Source organism: Amblyomma americanum, chromosome 1 (genome assembly GCF_052857255.1).
Source record: "Amblyomma americanum isolate KBUSLIRL-KWMA chromosome 1, ASM5285725v1, whole genome shotgun sequence".
In the NCBI taxonomy this organism is placed as follows: domain Eukaryota; kingdom Metazoa; phylum Arthropoda; class Arachnida; order Ixodida; family Ixodidae; genus Amblyomma; species Amblyomma americanum.
The window spans coordinates 187,909,819-187,933,803 of NC_135497.1; the positions used below are offsets into that span (position 1 = coordinate 187,909,819).

General features: G+C 49.4%; 1 protein-coding gene across 1 annotated transcript in view; it reads right to left on the reverse strand.

Annotated features, from left to right (window-relative positions):
* Positions 1-387: 387 nt before the first annotated feature.
* The window catches only part of LOC144114384 (alpha-L-fucosidase-like), a 32,658-nt gene continuing 9,060 nt past the window's right edge, over positions 388-23,985 (reverse strand). The window contains exons 5-9 of the mRNA XM_077648080.1: positions 21,217-21,347; positions 21,045-21,142; positions 12,820-12,952; positions 1,382-1,552; positions 388-801 (exon numbers count right to left, since the gene is read on the reverse strand). Of these exons, the coding sequence (XP_077504206.1) occupies positions 465-801; positions 1,382-1,552; positions 12,820-12,952; positions 21,045-21,142; positions 21,217-21,347 (870 nt within the window). The 3' untranslated portion in view covers positions 388-464. The remainder of the gene's footprint in view (positions 802-1,381; positions 1,553-12,819; positions 12,953-21,044; positions 21,143-21,216; positions 21,348-23,985) is intronic.

The following is a 23,985-nucleotide window of genomic DNA, read 5'->3' on the forward strand; positions in this document are numbered from 1 at the left end:
CTGTTTCAAAAACAGCCACCGGTGGGTCTTGTGAGGCCCAGGCTGCTCTTCCCAAGCAACCGATGGCGACCAATCATTAACTACTACTTGCCACAGTGGGAAGTTTGCTCATAATCTGGTGGGCGGGCTGTGTTGACTCCACAATTAAGGTACCCTAGGTGGCCCACCCGACCCCTAGGTTGCTCCTCTGGGAACATTTCTTGGATTTTCGCTCACGACCAACGACGCCAACACCGACGCCGATGACGGCGCCAGCTTTTCTCCGACATGGGCCCTTAACTCTGTCGCGTTAAAACACAGAGCTTGACAGCACTTGGCACAGATCACATGCCGCACCTCGCGAGTGCGTGTCAATCTCTGCCTTCATACAGTGACGCAGGGCCAACAGCAGGGCTCGCACAGAATTATATTTTCTTGCACGAAGAACACCACGGTTCGCTTGGGCCAGGCAAAGGCGCCGGTCGCTACGGGCTCCACACCGGACGCTCTCTCTTCTCGTGTAGGAAGTAGCTCATGGTCTTCGGCCGGCCGCGCGTCTGCTCTGGGCAATGTCCGCTGGCGGGGCCCGTGACACGCAGCGCCCAGGCCCACGGCGTGGGCAGCCGGTCAACGGTGAGCGGCGGCAGCTGCAGAATGAGCAGGCTTGCGGTCTGGGCCAGCACCGACACCGGCTCTCCCTCGGCGCCCAGCAGTACGACGCGGGAATCGCGGTCCAGCCTCAGCGAGCCCAGTATGAGCAGGCCCTGCGGCGGCCACCGCAGCACGAACACGTACACCGCCTGGTCTCGGCCCTGCGTGTACCTGCGACGACGACGTGTAAAAAGATCAAGGGGGCGTAAGCGGACCTTACTCGCGGCGCACAAGTTTCGGCGATTAGCGAATTCCGATGAGATGCCCCAAACATGCGAATCGCCATCTGTCGAGAGCTCTGCGCGTTCGGCGTGCTACCGGGTACGTATGTACCACTCATTGCGCACAGTGCGGAGCCGTTATCGAAGTCAGTTTCACTGCTGAACCATTCCACAAGAATTGTATATTAATCAGTAGGAGACGCGGTATCAACAACTTACATATCTGGGTAAACGCCAGAAAACACATCTGCTGCTCTGGACGAGGAAATATATTTCTCAGTCGCACTGAACTACATGCCGTGTTTATGCCCAGGATTGGGCGCTTGCTTCAGTCCAAAAATTCCACAAAATTTAACCACTGCTTGAAAGGCCAAGCGGACGAATGCATGCATGCTGTTTCACTCCATGTCCGGGGCAAATATAGAACGCCTTTCTGCAACTGTATCGAAAACTGCGCGGGAGCTACAACAAACTATCGCTCTCGTCTTCGCCATCGTCTCGTGGCTGCGAACCTCAGAGTGAGGACCCACCAGACGTGCGGGGCTGCCGTGTCGTTCTGGCAGGTCCACGCTGTTGAACCGTAGACAGCCTCGCCGTTCACACCGAGCCAGCGACCCAGCTGCTGGAGCCTCTCCTGGTAGATGAGCTCCAGTCTCCCGTCACGGGTCGGCCCCACGTTGATGAGAATGTTTCCGCCACAACTGCACGCACGAAAGCTGGTTTTGGCAAACTGCGCCAACGCGGCAAGGACTTTGGGCCGCAACTAGCCGAACCGATAGCCACCGCTGCCTCCGCACTTCCCGTCTCGGAACCACTGTGCCCTTTTAGTTTCGGTCGTGGGCCCAACCATACTGACAGTTAATGCTGGACTGGACTTTGATATGCCTTTTTCTCTTTTTTTCAGTGCTATACTCGTCTGCGCTAACTCTAACATCACTTCATACCACGCTTGAGAAAACAGAAGTGTGTTGGGCATTATTGTTTTCGTTTTGACGGACTGGTCGCAGCTACATTCGCTGGACGGGACAGTGGCGCAGCTTTCCGCGTCCACCGAGGGAACGTTCTTTCCGTCAGAACGTGCCTCGGCGGCTGAGGTTGTTCATCTCTGAGCACGACTTAGAACTCAACCTGTAAAATCGTTGCCATTGTGATTCTTTGAATAGCGCAATCGTTTGGGCAAAATCATGGGAAATTTCTCACACACAGTGCCGATACCTCACGGCTATGGATGGCGATAGCAATCTGACCTAGGTCATTAAACGAGTTAAGGAAGAAAAGGTTGCAGCCTGCCGACGATTCCGGCTTTGCGGGAAAAATCCTACAGGGAGCGCAATACGCAATGCGCGTCGGCCTCGGGCTGCGGTGCAGTGCGTCGGGCCCTGTTTTGAGCCCTTGCGTACGAAACGCAGAGGTTGGCGTGGAGTGAACCTTCCGAGTCCGACGAGCGTTGCGTGCTGCGCTCTGTAGAAGCCTAACCCTAACGTAGGCCAGGGCGCCATCCGTTTTAAATATTTCTCTCTCCCTGTACATTTTCTGAGCGCAAAAAAAAAGACAAGAACCGCGCGCGCGCAAAAAAAAAAAGACACCGGTCCTTGTCTCTCCTTTTTTTTTTGCGCTCGGAATATGTAGTCAGTAGCAATTGGCCCAAATTTCCGTTTTGCTGAACTTCGCTTTCTCGATGTCACTCTCTCATTTCTAGCAAAGCGATATCGCAGCCCGTTTCCAGAAAAATAAACGGAAGAATGCCGCCTTTGCGCGTTTCCATCTCTCCTCGCGCCATTCCTCCACCGTCGTGAAGCCGTACCATTTCGCTATTACCACCACGTCTTGATTCGCGCGTCAATCATCCAAGTGTAATTAAAGACTAAAAAAAGACATCATATAGATTGGAATGATCATCTTCGCATAGGTTCATCTTCTTTCCATTCCTATAGTTCAAAAGAGCGGACACTTCTAGAAATTTTCCGTTCGAAACCTGAGGACAAGAAAACGCGGGGAGGGGGCAGCCCAAGCTTAAATGCATTCTTCACTAGAACACAGGTGCACTGTATTTTCGGGACGTTTTAGACAACCCCCGTTGATCGAAATCAACCCACAGCCCAGCATTTCGGCGACCCAGAATTTAGTTCTGGGACGCAAATGCATCAGTTTTTTTTCTTCTTACAAACTGTCTGCACCAGATGATGCCGCAGATCGCTTGTTTTAAAAGTTCATCTCAGTAGTTCTCCATAAATGTTTAATAGTAGGTCTTCAACGAATTCTATTTCAATGGAGCAGTCGCTTTAATCGAAGACATTCAAAAAAGGCGCCGACTACGCGCTCTTAATATTGCTATTTCCTCCTCACTAGCTACGGAATAAACTATAGGTGTACGAAGCTGGCATAAGGCCAGCGAACTTAAAACGGAATCTGAAGCTGCCACCATATTTTCGCACTCTTGCCAGTATGTGCTGCTTGCATAGTTGAACTCAAATTTTTATCGCTAAACGTTATTAGTTAGGCGCCGTGACCATCAAAAATCGTAATCGTGACATCAGGCGTTCACAATGCATAATCATTCGAAAAAAAAGACAAATATATACAGGGTTCGAAATATTAGCGCTATCGGACAAGTCGCCTGTTAATCCATTGCTCTCTGTTCCTTTTACAGCGACAACTGTTAGTGCCCCAACTCCGGACATTGTGGCTTCAGCGCCAGTTGTCCGCAGAGGCGAGAATAGTGGAGGGTGGAGAGGGGCATGCAGGGAAGGCGCGCCGAGTTGTGGTGAAGCTAGCAAAGTGGAGAGTATAGAGAGGAGGGGAAATGTGAAATCACAAAAAATAGCGCCTTCCTCTGCGTCCGGTGGCGGCTAGTGCCATTATAGAGCTGAGACGTCTGCTGTGTGTGTGTGTGTGTGTGTGTGTGTGTGTGTGTGTGTGTGTGTGTGTGTGTGTGTGTGTGTGTGTGTGTGTGTGTGTGTGTGTGTGTGTGTGTGTGTGTGTGTGTGTGTGTGTGTGTGTGTGTGTGTGTGTGTGTGTGTGTGTGTGTGTGTGTGTGTGTGTGTGTGTGTGCGTGCGTGTGTCTGTGTGCGTGCGTGCGTGCGTGCGTGTGTGTGCGTGTGTCTGTGTGCGTGCGTGCGTGCGTGCGTGTGTGTGTGTGTGTGTGTGTGTGTGTGTGTGTGTGTGTGTGTGTGTGTGTGTGTGTGTGTGTGTGTGTGTGTGTGTGTGTGTGTGTGCGCGCGCGGGGGGGGGGGCGAGATGCGTTAAATGATAAAGAAAAGAAATAGTTCCTCAATGTGCGCCTGGTGGCTGCCGAAGCAAGAAAAAAGCGTCAGAGGCAAGCAAAAGCCAAGAGAGCTCCGACAGTGCATTTCATGAGCAAATTGGGTGCTTTAGTTAGTTTCTCTGCCATTCATTCATTCATTCATTCATTCATTCATTCATTCATTCATTCATTCATTCATTCATTCATTCCACGCTACAAGAGGCGTTTTCGACAGCCGGCCCAGTCCATTTGTACACCAGCTCTCTCTCTTCGCATTAAGTCGGTGCAACTCGGGGCATTTTATTTTTAGCATGCTGAAACAAGCTGCAAGCCATTAATTTACATCCAATAGAGTTACTGCTTTTCATGCCTTTAGTTTACCACTGCAGCAATTAACAGTACTTAGTACATATTGGAGAAAAACTTTGTAAAAAGGTCTTTTGCGTGATATGCGGGATAAAGCTTACTTTACCGTCTGTTTAACAAGCGTGGATATCCGAGCACCCTTTTCTTCCAAGAGCTCTCATCTGAAGTTTAAGATGCTGGTACTGGTTTTGCGCCTAACTCAACAACTTGTGTTGGAGGGAGGCTTAGCGCGAGAGAAACAAGGACATGAGAGGAACCCTTCACAATCAGGTATTACCAACTAGCCCAAAATTCCACTTTGCACTACAACTTGTGACTGTTGCGAGCCAACAACGCAGCTCAGCGAGGCAACAACTCAGGCAAACAAGGACCTCCCATTCCCAGTCGCGCCGCAGGTATAGTTTTTTAACTGCCAAGGACACTAAGCGACGAAGGAATAACTGCAGTCCAACCAGCCCAGCCGCGCCGCAGGTAGTTTTTTCACAGCAAATGCCACTAAGTGACGAAGGAATAACCGCAGTCCAACCAGCCTGCATGCTCTGACCTCGTAACCGTGCCTCTGTAATGCCGTCATGCCATACTCTCCCTCGTCCTGCCACGGTAACCACCCTCCTGGTTTTTCCAGTGGCAACCACCCTTCACATGCGCATTCCTCTGCTCTCGGCATACCCTCCTCTTTTCACGGTAACCACCCTTCAGGTGGTTCTCGTGGTAACCACGAGAGCGGAAGACCGCCTAATCAGAATTCTAGTTAAGCACTCCTCCGCTCTCGCCGTACTCTCCTTATACTGTAGCACTCCTCCTCTTTACACCGTAAGCACCACTCGGTTGTGCATTCCTCCGCTCTCGCCATACCCTCGTTATTCCATGGTAACCACCTTCCGGTTACCAAATCTTGCGCTCCTGCTAAACTCTCCGTCTACGGTAACTCTCGTCCTTCTCCTCCATCTTCCACGGCAACCACCCCGGCTGTGCATTCCTCCGCTCTCGCCATACCCTCCACCTTCCAAGGTAACCCTTCTTTTCCTTCTCCCATGGTAACCACCTTCCAGTTACGAAATCTTGCGCCCTCGCTATACACTCCGTGCACAGCAACTATCCTCCTCTTTCCACGGGAATCACCCCCGGTAGTGTAATCCTCTGCTCTCGCCATATCCTCCTCCTTCCAATGTAGCCCTCCTCCTCCTCCTTCTTCATTGGTAACCACGTTCCGGTTACGAAATCTTGCGCTCTCGCTATACTCTCCGTGCACAGCAACTATCCTCCTCTTTCCACGGGAATCACCCCCGGTAGTGTAATCCTCTGCTCTCGCCATATCCTCCTCCTTCCAATGTAGCCCTCCTCCTCCTCCTTCTTCATTGGCAACCACGTTCCGGTTACGAAATCTTGCGCTCTCGCTATACTCTCCGTGCACAGCAACTATCCTCCTCTTTCCACGGGAATCACCCCCGGTAGTGTAATCCTCTGCTCTCGCCATATCCTCCTCCTTCCAATGTAGCCTTCCTCCTCCTCCTTCTTCATTGGTAACCACGTTCCGGTTACGAAATCTTGCGCTCTCGCTATACTCTCCGTGCACAGCAACTTTCCTCCTCTTTCCACAGTAACCTCGGTTCTCGCCATATCCTCCTCCTTCCAAGGTAGCCCTTCTCCTCCTTCTTCCATGGTAACCACCTTCCGATTACGAAATCTTGCGCTCTCGCTATACTCTCCGTGCACAGCAACTTTCCTCCTCTTTCCACAGTAACCTCGGTTCTCGCCATATCCTCCTCCTTCCAAGGTAGCCCTTCTCATCCTTCTTCCATGGTAACCACCTTCCGGTTACGAAATCTTGCGCTCTCGCTATACTCTCCGTGCACAGCAACTTTCCTCCTCTTTCCACAGTAACCTCGGTTCTCGCCATATCCTCCTCCTTCCAAGGTAGCCCTTCTCCTCCTTCTTCCATGGTAACCACCTTCCGGTTACGAAATCTTGCGCTCTCGCTATACTCTCCGTGCACAGCAACTTTCCTCCTCTTTCCACAGTAACCTCGGTTCTCGCCATATCCTCCTCCTTCCAAGGTAGCCCTTCTCATCCTTCTTCCATGGTAACCACCTTCCGGTTACGAAATCTTGCGCTCTCGCTATACTCTCCGTGCACAGCAACTTTCCTCCTCTTTCCACAGTAACCTCGGTTCTCGCCATATCCTCCTCCTTCCAAGGTAGCCCTTCTCCTCCTTCTTCCATGGTAACCACCTTCCGGTTACGAAATCTTGCGCTCTCGCTATACTCTCCGTGCACAGCAACTTTCCTCCTCTTTCCACAGTAACCTCGGTTCTCGCCATATCCTCCTCCTTCCAAGGTAGCCCTTCTCCTCCTTCTTCCATGGTAACCACCTTCCGGTTACGAAATCTTGCGCTCTCGCTATACTCTCCGTGCACAGCAACTTTCCTCCTCTTTCCACAGTAACCTCGGTTCTCGCCATATCCTTCTCCTTCCAAGGTAGCCCTTCTCCTCCTTCTTCCATGGTAACCACCTTCCGGTTACGAAATCTTGCGCTCTCGCTATACTCTCCGTGCACAGCAACTTTCCTCCTCTTTCCACAGTAACCTCGGTTCTCGCCATATCCTCCTCCTTCCAAGGTAGCCCTTCTCATCCTTCTTCCATGGTAACCACCTTCCGGTTACGAAATCTTGCGCTCTCGCTATACTCTCCGTGCACAGCAACTTTCCTCCTCTTTCCACAGTAACCTCGGTTCTCGCCATATCCTCCTCCTTCCAAGGTAGCCCTTCTCCTCCTTCTTCCATGGTAACCACCTTCCCGTTACGAAATCTTGCGCTCTCGCTATACTCTCCGTGCACAGCAACTTTCCTCCTCTTTCCACAGTAACCTCGGTTCTCGCCATATCCTCCTCCTTCCAAGGTAACCCTTCTCCTCCTTCTTCCATGGTAACCACCTTCCGGTTACGAAATCTTGCGCTCTCGGTATACTCTCCGTGCACAGCAACTTTCCTCCTCTTTCCACAGTAACCTCGGTTCTCGCCATATCCTCCTCCTTCCAAGGTAGCCCTTCTCATCCTTCTTCCATGGTAACCACCTTCCGGTTACGAAATCTTGCGCTCTCGCTATACTCTCCGTGCACAGCAACTTTCCTCCTCTTTCCACAGTAACCTCGGTTCTCGCCATATCCTCCTCCTTCCAAGGTAGCCCTTCTCCTCCTTCTTCCATGGTAACCACCTTCCGGTTACGAAATCTTGCGCTCTCGCTATACTCTCCGTGCACAGCAACTTTCCTCCTCTTTCCACAGTAACCTCGGTTCTCGCCATATCTTCCTCCTTCCAAGGTAGCCCTTCTCCTCCTTCTTCCATGGTAACCACCTTCCGGTTACGAAATCTTGCGCTCTCGCTATACTCTCCGTGCACAGCAACTTTCCTCCTCTTTCCACAGTAACCTCGGTTCTCGCCATATCCTCCTCCTTCCAAGGTAGCCCTTCTCCTCCTTCTTCCATGGTAACCACCTTCCGGTTACGAAATCTTGCGCTCTCGCTATACTCTCCGTGCACAGCAACTTTCCTCCTCTTTCCACAGTAACCTCGGTTCTCGCCATATCCTCCTCCTTCCAAGGTAGCCCTTCTCCTCCTTCTTCCATGGTAACCACCTTCCGGTTACGAAATCTTGCGCTCTCGCTATACTCTCCGTGCACAGCAACTTTCCTCCTCTTTCCACAGTAACCTCGGTTCTCGCCATATCCTCCTCCTTCCAAGGTAGCCCTTCTCCTCCTTCTTCCATGGTAACCACCTTCCGGTTACGAAATCTTGCGCTCTCGCTATACTCTCCGTGCACAGCAACTTTCCTCCTCTTTCCACAGTAACCTCGGTTCTCGCCATATCCTCCTCCTTCCAAGGTAGCCCTTCTCCTCCTTCTTCCATGGTAACCACCTTCCGGTTACGAAATCTTGCGCTCTCGCTATACTCTCCGTGCACAGCAACTTTCCTCCTCTTTCCACAGTAACCTCGGTTCTCGCCATATCCTTCTCCTTCCAAGGTAGCCCTTCTCCTCCTTCTTCCATGGTAACCACCTTCCGGTTACGAAATCTTGCGCTCTCGCTATACTCTCCGTGCACAGCAACTTTCCTCCTCTTTCCACAGTAACCTCGGTTCTCGCCATATCCTCCTCCTTCCAAGGTAGCCCTTCTCCTCCTTCTTCCATGGTAACCACCTTCCGGTTACGAAATCTTGCGCTCTCACTATACTCTCCGTGCACAGCAACTTTCCTCCTCTTTCCACAGTAACCTCGGTTCTCGCCATATCCTCCTCCTTCCAAGGTAGCCCTTCTCCTCCTTCTTCCATAGTAACCACCTTCCCGTTACGAAATCTTGCGCTCTCGCTATACTCTCCGTGCACAGCAACTTTCCTCCTCTTTCCACAGTAACCTCGGTTCTCGCCATATCCTCCTCCTTCCAAGGTAGCCCTTCTCCTCCTTCTTCCATGGTAACCACCTTCCGGTTACGAAATCTTGCGCTCTCGCTATACTCTCCGTGCACAGCAACTTTCCTCCTCTTTCCACAGTAACCTCGGTTCTCGCCATATCCTCCTCCTTCCAAGGTAACCACCTTCCGGTTACGAAATCTTGCGCTCTCGCTATACTCTCCGTGCACAGCAACTTTCCTCCTCTTTCCACAGTAACCTCGGTTCTCGCCATATCCTCCTCCTTCCAAGGTAGCCCTTCTCCTCCTTCTTCCATGGTAACCACCTTCCGGTTACGAAATCTTGTGCTCTCGCTATACTCTCCGTGCACAGCAACTTTCCTCCTCTTTCCACAGTAACCTCGGTTCTCGCCATATCCTCCTCCTTCCAAGGTAGCCCTTCTCCTCCTTCTTCCATGGTAACCACCTTCCGGTTACGAAATCTTGCGCTCTCGCTATACTCTCCGTGCACAGCAACTTTCCTCCTCTTTCCACAGTAACCTCGGTTCTCGCCATATCCTCCTCCTTCCAAGGTAGCCCTTCTCCTCCTTCTTCCATGGTAACCACCTTCCCGTTACGAAATCTTGCGCTCTCGCTATACTCTCCGTGCACAGCAACTTTCCTCCTCTTTCCACAGTAACCTCGGTTCTCGCCATATCCTCCTCCTTCCAAGGTAGCCCTTCTCCTCCTTCTTCCATGGTAACCACCTTCCCGTTACGAAATCTTGCGCTCTCGCTATACTCTCCGTGCACAGCAACTTTCCTCCTCTTTCCACAGTAACCTCGGTTCTCGCCATATCCTCCTCCTTCCAAGGTAACCCTTCTCCTCCTTCTTCCATGGTAACCACCTTCCGGTTACGAAATCTTGCGCTCTCGCTATACTCTCCGTGCACAGCAACTTTCCTCCTCTTTCCACAGTAACCTCGGTTCTCGCCATATCCTCCTCCTTCCAAGGTAGCCCTTCTCATCCTTCTTCCATGGTAACCACCTTCCGGTTACGAAATCTTGCGCTCTCGCTATACTCTCCGTGCACAGCAACTTTCCTCCTCTTTCCACAGTAACCTCGGTTCTCGCCATATCCTCCTCCTTCCAAGGTAGCCCTTCTCCTCCTTCTTCCATGGTAACCACCTTCCGGTTACGAAATCTTGCGCTCTCGCTATACTCTCCGTGCACAGCAACTTTCCTCCTCTTTCCACAGTAACCTCGGTTCTCGCCATATCCTCCTCCTTCCAAGGTAGCCCTTCTCCTCCTTCTTCCATGGTAACCACCTTCCGGTTACGAAACCTTGCGCTCTCGCTATGGACCTCCTTCACCCCGCGACGTCACGAAGATGCGGTGGCGCTGATGTTAGCAGCGACTTTCGCATGGTAGGCAAAACAGGTTCCGCTTGCCCGTGTCTACCGCAGCTGCCGCAGCTACCGGCGGCTGCTTCAAGCCTGTGCACTGCAGAAGCAGCATGTATTGACCAGCTGCGTCGCTGCTGGATCCGCGTAGTAGCATAAAAAAATATTAAATTAGCCTCGATAGGTTTCTCGCGCATAAATGCCGCATTCGGAAACTGGCTAACAGGCATTGGGCCACGGTAGTAAAGCGCGAAGTCTGGGAGTCGATAGGCACTGCCACTCAATGCACTTAATAGCATGCAAGTTACTGCGTTCATTCACCTGAACTTCAGGATAGTAGGCTGATAATTGCTCAAGGAAAAAAAATACATGTAGCTGCACACGTACTTATCACCTTGAGCCGGAGTGCACGGGGCGCCGACAGGTTCACTCGCCCCCAAGGAATGCGATTTTTTTTTGTTAATAGCACACCATGTTTAAATGGCACGTTTTGTGACATTTAATATTTACTTGAAACTGTTTCTTGATATGACGACGTAATTATTTCATTCGAGTAGAAAGAAGTCTGGTAAGTTGTGCCAATCTTGCGCGGTCGCGTTGGTGTGCTTAGAATAGCGTACCTTAAGTGTGCTAAACGCCATATGCTTTTTCATTGCATCATGCATGTGTCATGTTTCATGAGGTAATACATGATCGCGAAGCTTGTTTGGAAAGAAGCAGCCGCAGGCGTGCTACTAACAGACACGTGGCGAGATTGAGAGGGGACGCGGCATGAAAAGTGTTTTCGTTCTTCATGCATGCAATATGTAACTAAACTTGGTGCAAATATGAAATTCCTACGCTAGTTTCAGTCATTCCTTTTATTTATAGCTATACCTGGTGCAGTTCTGGGTAAATATAATTAACACCGTCGTCAAGTCCCCCCAAGCTAGGCCTCAAATAATTGAGTAGATAGCGCGCAGATTGTTTACGCCAGCATGTGCATAAAGCCCTGTTCTGTATGATGACGCGATTAGTTCTTTTTCTATATGATCAGTACTTATGCATGCATAGTTACATGAAAACGTTTCTTACAATAAATAACTAACAAAGTACTCACGTGTAGGGAAAAAAATCGAGAGATTTATTACGCTCCTCAACGTCTCAGGAATAGTTTGCGACAAATGGAATCATTTGATTTTCATGCGAATTACGAAGGTGAGTGGTCCAGTCGCAGAAAATGTGAGAGGTCAGAAAACGAACCTTAAAGTTTATTCCCTCGTTTATGGCATCTTCGCTTTCGCTTTGGTCAAAGAAATGCGGCACTGAAATCAAAGAAATTACCTCACAATTTTTGACGACCGCACTTCTAAAAAGCGTAATTTATAAATTTGTACTCAATATTTTGCTATAATTTTTCGTCACGAAACTAGACTTCAGGGCTAGGAAAGAAAATAATTCTAGAAATCAAAAATTTTCACCAAATTGACCAGCTTAACAAGAGGACAAGTCGGCCTGGCTGGTGCGTGGTCATGCGGCTAAAAACAGCGCTAAGCGAGACAGGAGATCGGGAACACGACGCTGTCCCCACATTTCGCGCAGCGCGACACGTACGTATGTCAGCTAGCAGACGATGAGCGCATGTCTGCTCCGACGAAACAACGCCAGCACTTCCCCTCACTGCTGTCCCGAAGTAAAATCATTCCGGCTAGTGCAGAGTGTCAAAACTTGTTTTATTCAATGCCTAGCGCATAAATAAACGGCAGGAACGCTTTCTAGATGTTTACTACTAACCATATATACAATACCCAGTGGCAAACTATTTCTCTTTATAGGCCGCACGTGGACAACGCGAGCTCGTGTACTTCGACAAATTACTAAGTTGGAAGCATCGACCATTGCTATGATTCGCAGAAACTGGAAACGCGCCTACAAGCCTTGAAAACCCGCGCACAACACCTATCCGCGACGCCACTCCCCGACCTTTTGCCTACCACGAGCTCGCTAGCGACTGCAGCGCCACCTCGTTTGTTTACAAACATGCAGGAGGTCCATACTCTACCGTCCACAGCGACTCTCCTCCTCTTCCTCCCATGGTAACCGCCCCCCAGTTGTTCATTCTTCCGTTATCGATATAACCTCCACCTTCCAAAGTAACCCTCCTCCTACTGCTTCCATGGCAACCACCTTCCGGTTACGAAATCTTGACTAAGCCTCCTCATCCTCCTTCCACGGCAACCCCCCCCGTTGTGCATGCGTCAGCTCTCGCCATACCCTGCTCCTCCTTCCACAATAACCCTCTTCCGCTTCCTTCTACAGTAACCGCATTCCTGGTGGTCTTCGTGGCATCACTCTCCCGTTGCTCATTCTTCCGCTTTTCCCATACACTTCTCCTTCCAGAGTAATCACCCTCCGGATGATCCCCCTAGCAACCACCCTCCGGTTACTCCGGCTACTACTACTACTACTACTACTACGACGACGACGACGACGACGACGTTAAATCCAGGAAGCGCGCCTTTTTACAGCTATCGCTGTAAAAAATGCAGCTAAAAGAACACGTGAACAGGACGCAGCGTCGCACAAAACAGTGCCGTACCTGATTGACTCGACAAGCGTGGTGATGAGCTCTTGTATGGAAAAGATGTCGGTTAGAGCAGCATCTCTCCTGTAGCCCCACGACTGGCGGTCCAGAGTCATGCAGTTCTCCCACTTGTGTGGCTGCAGCACACCTGAGTGTTTCAAAGAAAAGAAACAAGCAAGCACGAAGTATGAGGCTCTTGAGCAAAAGAGCTGAGCGCATGCACTTCCCTCTGCAGCTCGCTGAAGCAGCAGCGTTGTCAACCTTCGCTCCAAGGTTGCCGCCAGGAACATGGATCAGACAGCTAAGGTAACGTGCACAGTCACGTACGAATCCAAAGGAGCAGGGCATCTGCCTCCAGAGGAAGGGGATAGGAGAGGGGGCTTCTCATGTGAATTGTCTATATACAGGGTGTTTCACGTAACTTGCACCAAGGATTTAAAAAAATGGTACACTGCAGCTCAGTGAAACCAAGGACATAATGTTTTCCGTCGCATAGCACTCCTCAGAGTATTAAATCCCGCTTAATTAGTAAATTACGTAAGAATAATTTTGAAACATTTTTAATGTTCACTTTACGGTTAAGTCCTTTGAGAAGTAAATAGGGGTTCCAAAAAACAACATATCCAGTTTTTTTAGCATCGTATCTCCTACGTGATCCTTTCTTTCACGAGTTAGAGAAACCCCACGAAATATGAAAAAAAAAAGAAACGTGTTGCGGTCTTGCGCTACCGTACTGTATACAGCGCTGCCAAACGCGTTTTGTACGAACGAAGCGTGCCCACCCATCGTTCTGAAGTGAGCGTCTGATGCCACTATCAGCACAATCCTCCAGTACATGGAACGGGCGGTCCTGATCTGCGCTGACAGGCACGCTACCGAAAGCCAGTTCAGGCGGAGACTGTATTGAGCCATCATAGACACAAAACAAAAAGAAAGGAAGGGAAAGCAATGTAGTCACGTAATTCGAGATATCTATGTTCTTTTTGTTTGCATCGTTGTGCACATCGTCGAACTGAGCGGCCAAAGCGCTAGTGGTGTCTCAGTCTCTTTCTTCGTGTGTTTGTGTTTTTGTGCGCTCGTACGTGTTTGCAATGCACCAACTCGCCCAACAGTCCGTGCTCCTGGGCGACTTCCGACTTGGGCACGGTCAGCGCAGGATGATTTCATGCAAAACGCACAACAGTTTGCGCTCGAGCCAACCCGATTTCTTCCAGAAAATTTATGACGCTTTGACGCGCTGTCTAAAGCACTTTCCGGCCATATATCTGGTGAAAAAAAAAAAATGTTACGGTCATGCGGCCAGACGAGTGCAAAACTAGTTCTGATTAAAAAATGAAAAATGAGTCACTTTTTCTAAACGTGAAATTTTTCTTGAATAATGTAAAACCATTGTATTTTAGTATCAGAAAAATAAACTGACAGCAGCAATTCTTTTTTCATATTTTTAGTTCTTTATTGCAGCTAAACAAGTGCAATTTTTACAGTTGATGATTATGAATTTTTTATGACGCAAAGACATCTGTGGCTAAAGAGCGCCGTGGCGCAAGGTGTTTTCGTCTACTCAAGGTGGGGCCAAAGACCCATTTCTCAAGCATTTCACCACAACGCAGTCGAAAACCAGGCCAAGGGAAAGCTTGTACTCATTGTATCACCAATGGGTGCCCGGCGGCACTGAGGATGAAACCTCGCTCCTCCCGCATACACCATTTTTACAATTTTGTCAAAAAACGCAGAAGACATTCGTGAGCAATGTGACACGCTTCATCAGCTTTCTGTGGCATGTACTACTTGGCAAAAATGTTTGAACTCGAACATATAAGCCATTTTTATGATGCGCAAATGCGAGATCATTTATACTTGTCACTGAGTGTGTCACTGAATTGTCAGGGGCTTGGGAGGTGAACGCTGTTTCACTGCAGCAGATCGCTTCGCACATTTCGCTGTGTTGGATTGTAGTCTCGTACTCCGTCGGCAGTGAACTGCCGCCACCGGCCACGCTTTGCTGTCTCGCTTGATAATGTAGACGCGAGTGATTCAACTTCAGATGAAGACTACATAAGCCGCGTTTACATGAATACGACAGTAGGCATCGCACTTCCGACACGCCACTGCGTACATGTACTACGTACCCCATTGTCTGTCGGACGGTGATCCGTTGCCTAGTTTTCCTGTATAACACATTGCCCTCACCAAGTGCACGTGAGGGAGGGGCCTAGCCAACCACCCGCCCCCGTCTTGAGTCTGCTTTGTTATCCAGCTGAGAGGGTATTGTGCAGCCACGGCAGTGATGAGGAGGGACGCCCCCAAACCTGTTTCGATTCACCGGGAAAGTCAACTTTCCTTTCTCGATCTAACCCTGCCTTGTGATGACCTGTCGCTGTAGTATCCAGAAGAGGTGATAATGTATTTCGCGAGCCGTGTTTCTGCCACGGCTTTCTGGCGAAGGCGGGGTTTTCGCACAACGAGCTAAGTAATGCTCTCGCTTCAAAATCGGAAGTTGTAAAAAAGTGCAGTTTGCCACATATTCAAAGTTAAATTCTATACTGAGATGATCCTAGGAAAAATACAAAATGTGGCTCATTACATAGATAATATAAATGTAATTATGCTCAGCGATTGCTATCGGGGTATATAGGGGTATTTTTGCCTTAGGCGAAACAAATTTTTTAAGTCGATCGCACCCACTGTCATTGAGTGTCGTCCCGTAATGCCACTGCACTACATAACACCGCGGCGGCGCTGCTAAATGTCCTAATATGCCGTGTACTTTGACGTTCAGGCATTCATGCTGCTATGCCATGCCCTGATCGTAGCCGGAACCAGCGCTTCTCACGTGCTGTGTTAACATTACCAGGTGGCTCGGCGTAGCGCGTACATGAGCGCGTCTCGCCGCCGCTCCGTTCAGCCTTGTTCACTCTATAATATTAAAAACAGCGCTCAGCAACAAGGACCAAGAACGAAGGGAACGTCTTCGTTCTTGGTCCTTGTTGCTGAGCGCTGTTTTAATATTATGGAGCATTTCCAACACGCCCAATCTGCCTTTCTTGTTCACTCTCCCGGAGCCGACCGACATATTTCACCGGGCTGCCGAATTACGTGAACCCGTGTGCGTGTACGTGCGTGCGTGCGTGCGTGCGTGTGTGTGTGTGTGTGTGTGTGTGTGTGTGTGTGTGTGTGTGTGTGTGTGTGTGTGTGTGTGTGTGTGTGTGTGTGTGTGTGTGTGTGTGTGTGTGTGTGTGTGTGCGTGCGTGTGTGTGTGTGTGTGTGTGTGTGTGTGTGTGTGTGTGTGTGTGTGTGTGTGTGTGTGTGTGTGTGTGTGTGTGTGTGTGTGTGTGTGTGTGTGTGTGTGTGTGTGTGTGTGTGTGTGTGTGTGTGTGTGTGTGTGTGTGTGTGTGTGTGTGTGTGAGAGAGAGAGAGAGAAGGGTAGGGTGCCTCGATGCGCGCGCCCCCGCTTAGGGTGAAGTAACCCTTTGAACCACTCGACGCCGCCTAACCTGGTTTTCGCGTGCTCCCTCCGCCATTGCGTTCCCCGCGTCGACCTCGCCGCTCTACTGTCGTGCGGGCGTCACTGCTCCGCGCCTGCGTTCGCGCGCCTTTCATCGCCGTGCAATGCTGCCGTGGATGTTGTGTTCCTCAGCGCTCCAACCATTCGAGATGTTCCGCTTGCCAAGAGACCCGAAAAGGAGGCTTCTGTGGCTGGTCCGGATTAAACGTGACAAGTGGCAACCGACAAACTCCTCATGTGCCTGTAGTGTAAGTGCCGCATCTTGGTTCAGTGCTGTTTTTGTTGCGATTTACCGCTTTTGCGTTTAGCCAGCTAAGTGTAGCACAACATTTTTATTGGTCAGATGCCATTTCCGCACTATTCGTTTTGCTCGGCGTAAAAAAAAAAAGGCACGCTTCAGCGCCGAACTGGCCATTGCCTGTCGCTTGCCTGTTTGCATCCGAAATTGCATGTCACAATGTTTTAGCTCGTGATTGCGTACCAAACGTGCTTTCGCCGCTTCTGTTCATTAGAAAATAATTGCCTTTACGAGGCGCTGGTCAGCGAACCGCGCCCGGCACGAATCAAGGCACAGAGGACGGGAACAAACGAAGGCACATACGCTGTTGCGATTACTGTGCACCTGGGTCGTCTAGGAGCCAATACAGATTAATTTACTTACGATTTTTTTTTTAGTTTGTGACACGTATGTAGCGTTGGGTAGCGTGCGCTGACTGTTAGCCCGATGCTTCGTCCAACGACGCTGCTTTAAGTCAGTAAATGAGAAAACAGAATATGTTGTTATGTGCAGATTGGGGCGCTCATTCGAGTAATTCGACTTATATATTTGGACTACTTTGTTTTCTTGCGTGCTTTGTTCATTGTTTTCATTCTCGAGCAGGAAATGTGGGGCTAATTCCAAGAAAAAATTCATCTGCAGGCTCATTTCAAAGACAAAAGCTTCGAATAAAACCGCGCGGACGGATGGAAGAAGCTCAAGCCCAATGCTGTTCCACCGGTGTTCCCATTCAGAGGTCAGATACCTGTTAACCTTGGTGTTTGTTGCCTTGTTGCTTATCTCCTCGTCGTCTACATTTGAAAATGTTGAGTGAGGAAGTGGTTGGTGAGCATGCATATTAAATTTTCTGGCGCGTCTTCTACGGAAGCTTTTCAAAACTTTGGAGGCCAGCTTCTTGGCACAACAAAATTCCTTCACACTGACCGCCAAACCAGCTTTGGGGTAAAAAAAAAAAAGGTGCAATGCTGCAGACATATATAGCCTGAATAATGCCGCGTTCCTTTCCTTTACACGACACGCTGTCGGAATAAAGGGATTAGCACCAGCTTTGCCTAGCCACTCCTTTTGTTGAAGGGGGTGAAAAACAGCTGCACGTGACGTTTAGGACGGGCCGCCATGGTGAAGGGTCCTTTGCAATGCAGAAAAGCTTACTTTCGGAGTTTTGCAAAAGGACAACTATTTTAAATATGTAATGTGCTATTTTCGCTTATTTAATTGCTTCCAGAACTTGCTAAAGAGCCAAGGCCACCAAGGGACCGAACTGTGCATGTGCCTGCATTACTCAGTGATGACGCTGCCGCACAAGGTTCTTCACCAGAAGTGAGAAACGTCCTTCCCTTAAACACGCAAGACTATCTTCCAGCAGATTCATCGTCTGACGGAGTGATGAATGAGACATTGGTGGGTACAGCAAGCAGCAATTCTAATGAGCAACTTACTTCGACCACCACGGATGTACGGCCACAAGAAACTGCAGTAGTTCGTGCGACCCAGCCCTTTGATTCTGAGGTAGCAGAGCTGAGGAAGAAGATAGCTAGTAGATCTCACAGCAGCTAATAATAAGCTGAAACAACACCACGAATAATCTAAGAACAGTGTCAAAAAACTACAGAAGCACAATCGCAAGCTGCAGAAAGAGGCAGCTAATTTCTCACGAAATACGCGAAGTTTTTAAATCAAGACCAAATTCTTGCCCTTCCTCGGAAAAACAATCCTGGCAATTCATGGTGAGCGCAAACAGTAAAGCAAGGCCTAAAAATTAAATTTGCATGTGGAACCACTGGGTATGAAACGCTCAAAAAGATTGGCTACCCTCTCCCATCAAGCAGAACGTTAGCAAGAAGAATTCAGAGCCTGAAGTTTCTGCCAGGTATCCTGCATGAAGTGATCGACGTAATGGGGTCGAAAGCAGAGGGAATGGAGGACGCGGAAAAAGACTGTGTTCTCTTTCTAGATGAAATGGAGATAGCACCCGGATTTGAACTCGACCGTGGAGAATACGTGCTTTTGGGAGGAACGACCTTGCCATCGAAGCCTGAAGAGGCAGCCAACCATGCTTTGGTGTTTATGCTAGGTGGGGTGATAGCCTATGAATTTACTGGTAGGCACGTGGATGGCTCTGTACTCAAGACATATGTCCTGGAAATAGCTCAGATATGCAGCCGGATTTCTCTAAGAGTACGGGTAGTCACCTGTGAGATGGGTGCAGCAAACCGCGCTATATGGAGAGAATTTGGCTTTTCGAGTCACCGCTATTCGACAACTTCGTTCTCAATACTCCTTCCAACCTTAGACAGGAAGGAACTTTTTTTCATCTCTGACCCAGCACATGTCCTTAAGAACCTGCAAGGACAGCTTCTAAGCTCTAAAGTTTTCACGCTCAGTGATGATACAGTAAGCAAGAACGGATTGACTTCCTCGAAGGTGAAACTAGAGCATGTACAAGCCGTCTTGGACTATGACGCTGCCAATTAACTTAAGGTAGCACCAGATTTATCAGAAGTCCACATTAGGGGTGGACACTTCACCAAGATGAAAGTTAGAGTCGCTGTCCAGCTCTTCCGCGAAGCCCCGCCAGCTATTCGGTTCCTAATAAAAGAAGGAGTGATTGAATCAGAGGCCGAAGCAACAGCGTGGTTTGGACTTCGTTTTCGTTTCTAGGTGGTACGCCCTTATGTCATCGCGTCATTCCACCATGGCGCTAAGCCGCAGAAATATGACTAAATATCATGCCCCCTTGGACACACTGCGTATGGCAATAGGCACGATTAGAGAACTGAAAATGGGCACTGGATCTCAGTGGAAGCCATCGCCAGCAGGGGTCCTAATTGCAACAACGGCTGTCCTTCGCCTTCACGAAGTGCTTCTTGGCAGTGAAAGGTATGAATTCCTTCTGACGAGCAGGCTGTTGCAAGACTGCCTAGAAACCCTCTTTTCTGCGGTGCGACTCATAAAGCCAGTGCCCACTGCGTACGACTTGAAGTGTGCACTTCGACTCATCAGCGCCAGCCACTTTCTTCATACTCTCAGGTCGACAAGTTACGAACTTGATGACCGTGAATGCCTTGTCGATCTGCTTGCACACGCCAAGAAGGAAGGTACAGAAAACGAAGTCGATGAAATCAATGATTTGGAAATCCTCTTCATTGAAGAGCTCACGTCAACCGAGTGCCGTATCTTGTTTTACCTTGGCGGTTTTATTTTGAGATGAATTCTAAAATTCATAACTTGTGCGCAGTGCAAGGCTGCTCTCGTTGGCAGCACCGACGATGAGTATGCTTCCCTCACTGCACTCAAGGAATACGTCAGGGATGGACAAAACCTCATATATCCCAGCAGGGATGTACTGAAAACACTGAAAAACTATGAACAGCCTTTTACAGCCGTCAATTCGTGGTGTACCGGCACATTTTTCACCATGAAGTCGCCACTTCGTTCTTTGGTCGCATAGCTTGAAGAGATAGACAAGCCCTCTGTGACGACTTGCATGGCTCACAAAGAGCGAATAAGAAAAATGTTGACTGCTGCGTATGCCAGAGTGAGGCTCCGAATTCATCTTCGCCAAATTCCGAGCCCTCATTCTAGTGGCCACGGAAGCAAAAATTGTGCTGGAGTCAGCCTTGTGTAACAGAGCCAGAATATAAAGTTCCGCGAAAGTTTAGCTTCGAAGACTGAATTCTGCAACTATGTATATATGCAGGCACAACTGTTTTGTCAATTACAGTAATCTATTTAACACAGATGTCTACTTTCAAAAAGGTCAATAATGTTCAAGCACCCATTAACAGAAATATTGGTAACTTGTGTTTTCATAACGACTGAATAAATGATTTCATGTTTGCTTGCTTTGGTTTATAGGGTTCTACGTCCCAAAGCAACTCAGGCTATGAGGGACCATGTTTGCTTGGGTAACAGTTTGTGTTCATCTAGGTATACCGAGATGAACAGGCAAGTGCTTATATTTTATTACAGTTGCTGATAATCGTTGTTTCTTCAAAACGTGCGAAACCAAGACGCTGTGTCATTGACCGCGTCTGCTCAGTTTCTTACCCATCCATTGCACTCACTTGTATTGGGACATTTAGGCACCCTAAGCCGGTCTCACAAGCTGCGCCGTCCGGCAGTAGGCGCAGCCTGTGAGACCGGCTGCTTGGCTCGCGTCTGGAAAAACTGCGCTCGTAGCCGAGAACAGTTTCTCGCTAATTCCACCAAATACAGGCAAGTGCCGATGTTTATTTGGATTTCAAACAACTTAGGCAATAATATTCTACCTTGTGAGCGGTGTCTGCTCTCGATTAGGCAAGTATTTTGCGCACAGTATTTTTTTTAAATCCCGGACATAAAAACGTAAAAACGTAAACGACAGAGACAAACTTCTCCAGTGCAACAGAGTTGCACAAGATCCCACAGTCATAGCAGACGACACCTTGTCAGTGGCACCGAGTGCATCTAAATTACCTGGGTTGTAACGGTCGTCGCACGTGAAGTAGCCGCCGTGCTTGCATTGGCAGCCTTGGCACCAGCGGTCGTTAGTCACGACAGTGTCCTTCACGGGGCTGCGCAACACAAGAAAGCGGAAATCACGGATGCCCGCGAATGAGCACTGTGAACACGGCCGTGACAACTGTACCTGTCGTTGTAGAGCCAGGCCAGGAACTCCCGGCTCTTCCAGTATTCTGCAGGAGCTGGGTCACCGTCAGACCAGACGATCTCGGGCCTGTACCGCTCTACCAGTTCACGAAGTTCTACGAGCGTTTTTCCCTGGACAGAGAGTAGGTATCAAAGCCTGGTCGCCAGTGCTGAAACGCGACACTTTCTCGGGCAATAGCCCATATGCCGGAAGTCAAATTGAGTCCTGAAGCACGCCTGCGTCCGTTAATCGGTTCATAAAACGACAAAGAAGAGGCGTGGCTGTGCTTACCTGTTCCCAGAAAAAAAAAGAAAAGAAAATGTAAGCGCACCGGCGCTTAGACGGCGTTCCACTACTGTCATCACAGATGAACAGTTAGGATTTTTCAGCTGACGCGTTACGCTGCGAGTAAACTGTGCTTTGAAAATGTCAAGCAAAATTGGCTCAGCAAACTGATTTATTTCTCAAAGGACGCCAACAAGTATTCCCTTAATTTCCTTGAGAATTCATTTGCCTTCATTAATTTTGCCTGGTACACGCCGAATGGCGGAAGAAAACAAGGCACAGCAAGGACACTGGCTAGAACGGACAGGATGAGCATGCAGCGCCTTGCTGTGCCTGCCCTATCTCCAGTGTCCTGTCTGCACGCTGCGTTCTCCTCTGAAACTTGCGAGTCACTGCAAATATCCCGAGTAACAGATGTTACTCGCAGCCATGACTCGCGTGGATATGTGGTATGTGTTGGGCCAGGTATAGCCGTGCTCTTTCTAAACATGCAATTCTATATCTTTTTATTTTTATATACGCATGCGAAACGCACAGTCCCTTTTTTGTTCACACCGTACATACCCCGCTAGGCTCGCAGACGAAAGGAGCAAAATTAATGCTTACTGCCTGCCGAACATTTCTGTGCGGTAAGAGAGAGATTTAGCGCTGCGTGATCCGCTGTCGCTGCCACGGGGACCCAGCTGCTCCTGCGCAGTAGCAGACGTGCGCCCCTCGGGGCCATCTGCGCAGAGCAGCTGCCTCCTCTAGGAACTGATTTGCGGTAGCGGATCGCTCTATGCCAAATCTCTCTGTAATCGAGAGACTGCGGTTCTTGATGCGTGTTGTGTGCATGTTTTATGTTTTAGTGCAGTAGCACTGCTAGGAGCATTTTCCGATTTCTGGCATACGTAGCTGAAGCGTGCATTGTGGCAGGCAGGCCACTTGCCCTCCGGGTTGTGGGCAACCTGCAAGTTGTGCCCCCCTGGCAGGCCTTCAACGTAAATGCCTTAAGGGTAAAGACCATGGCAAATGCCTTCCAGGTAAAGGTCTTTAGGTCAAAGGCCTTCATGCAAATGCCTTCCGGGTAAAGGTATTTACGTCAAGTGCCTTTAGGTCAAAGGAATTTATGGTTAAGGTCTTTAACGTAAAGGCCTTCAGGTCAAAATGCTTTCGCATTGTGCGATTTTAGTGCACGTTTAAGAACCCCAGGTGGTCGAGACCTCCGGAGCCCTTCACTACGGCGTCCCTCATAGCCTGAGTCGCTTTGGGTCGTTAAACAACTATAAACTGAACTAAACTAAGCTTTCGCATTCACAGCACGTAGGCCCACCGTAAATGGTGCTACTGCACGATATTCCGCGCTTAGTCATGCTACACCGCCTATTAATTTTTTTTTTCAATTCATCAACTGAGAGTGGAACAACTGAGACCCTCGCGGTTATACTCGTATGTGAACTGTCAGACAGAGCTAACTGGAGCCGGTGCGACCGTCGTAGACTTTTAAAGGGGCAAGGGTGAAAAGAGATAACTATGGTGCAACATACAATCTCACTGCAACGAGATAAATTCGAGGTCGGGGTTCGCAGCTCCGTGTCCTCTCTCCTATCCGCGCGCACTTTGCGTCAAGCGCCTTGCACCAAACTTGCTTCGGCACGAAAGAAAGCAAAAGTGATAAAATCGAGAAAAAATAAAGAAAGGAAGCGACAACGGCAACCGCGCACTCTCGAGAGCCCAGAGCTGGAAACGCATGAAATCTCGCGGGAAGTGTCCCTGCGTACCTTTCATGGCGACGTCCTTTATTATTACCTTTTTTTTTTTTACAGCTACAGATGTGTGGGGGCAGCGTTCGGTCAAATCACGTTGTAACCGTCGCCTTCGGCGTCATCCGCGCTCTACTCCCTCTCCTTTCTTCCTTCCACTGGCCTGCCTCGAGCAGACTTCCCTCGCTGCGCCTGTCACGCCGGACGCCCGCCTACCCTCCTACACCGCTGCCCCAGCACTCTCATTTAAAAGGCATTCAGCGAACACTGGCGCTTGGCCGTGACGCTAATGCGAGGGCAGCGGCAGAAATGCAACAGAGCTCCCACACCCGTACTTAACACTCCAACTGGCATCAGCATTCCGCGCGACTCCAGCTGTCGCTCCAATTTGCATTACCAGAAGGGTAAGCGTACCGTCAAGTTTTACGCTATTATTAATGCAGGACATATTCTCCCTGCAGGTAAAGGTTCCTCAGCAGACATCCATATTCGCACCAGCGCGTCCCTATCCCCCCCAATCTATGGACTGAACCGACCCTCTTTTTTTTTTTGCTTTGCATGCCTGATTGAAATCGTGACACGATAACAGTCGTGGCATGACAAGAGAGAAATCGCAATTTGTTTTTTTTTTTAACAGCCCAAAAGACACTGACGAAGACACCAAAGGGCACGCACGGCTGTGGCTTTCAGGTACGTTTATTGCGGAAATTTCACGGGTACACAAGGGCTTGATGTTCAGCAG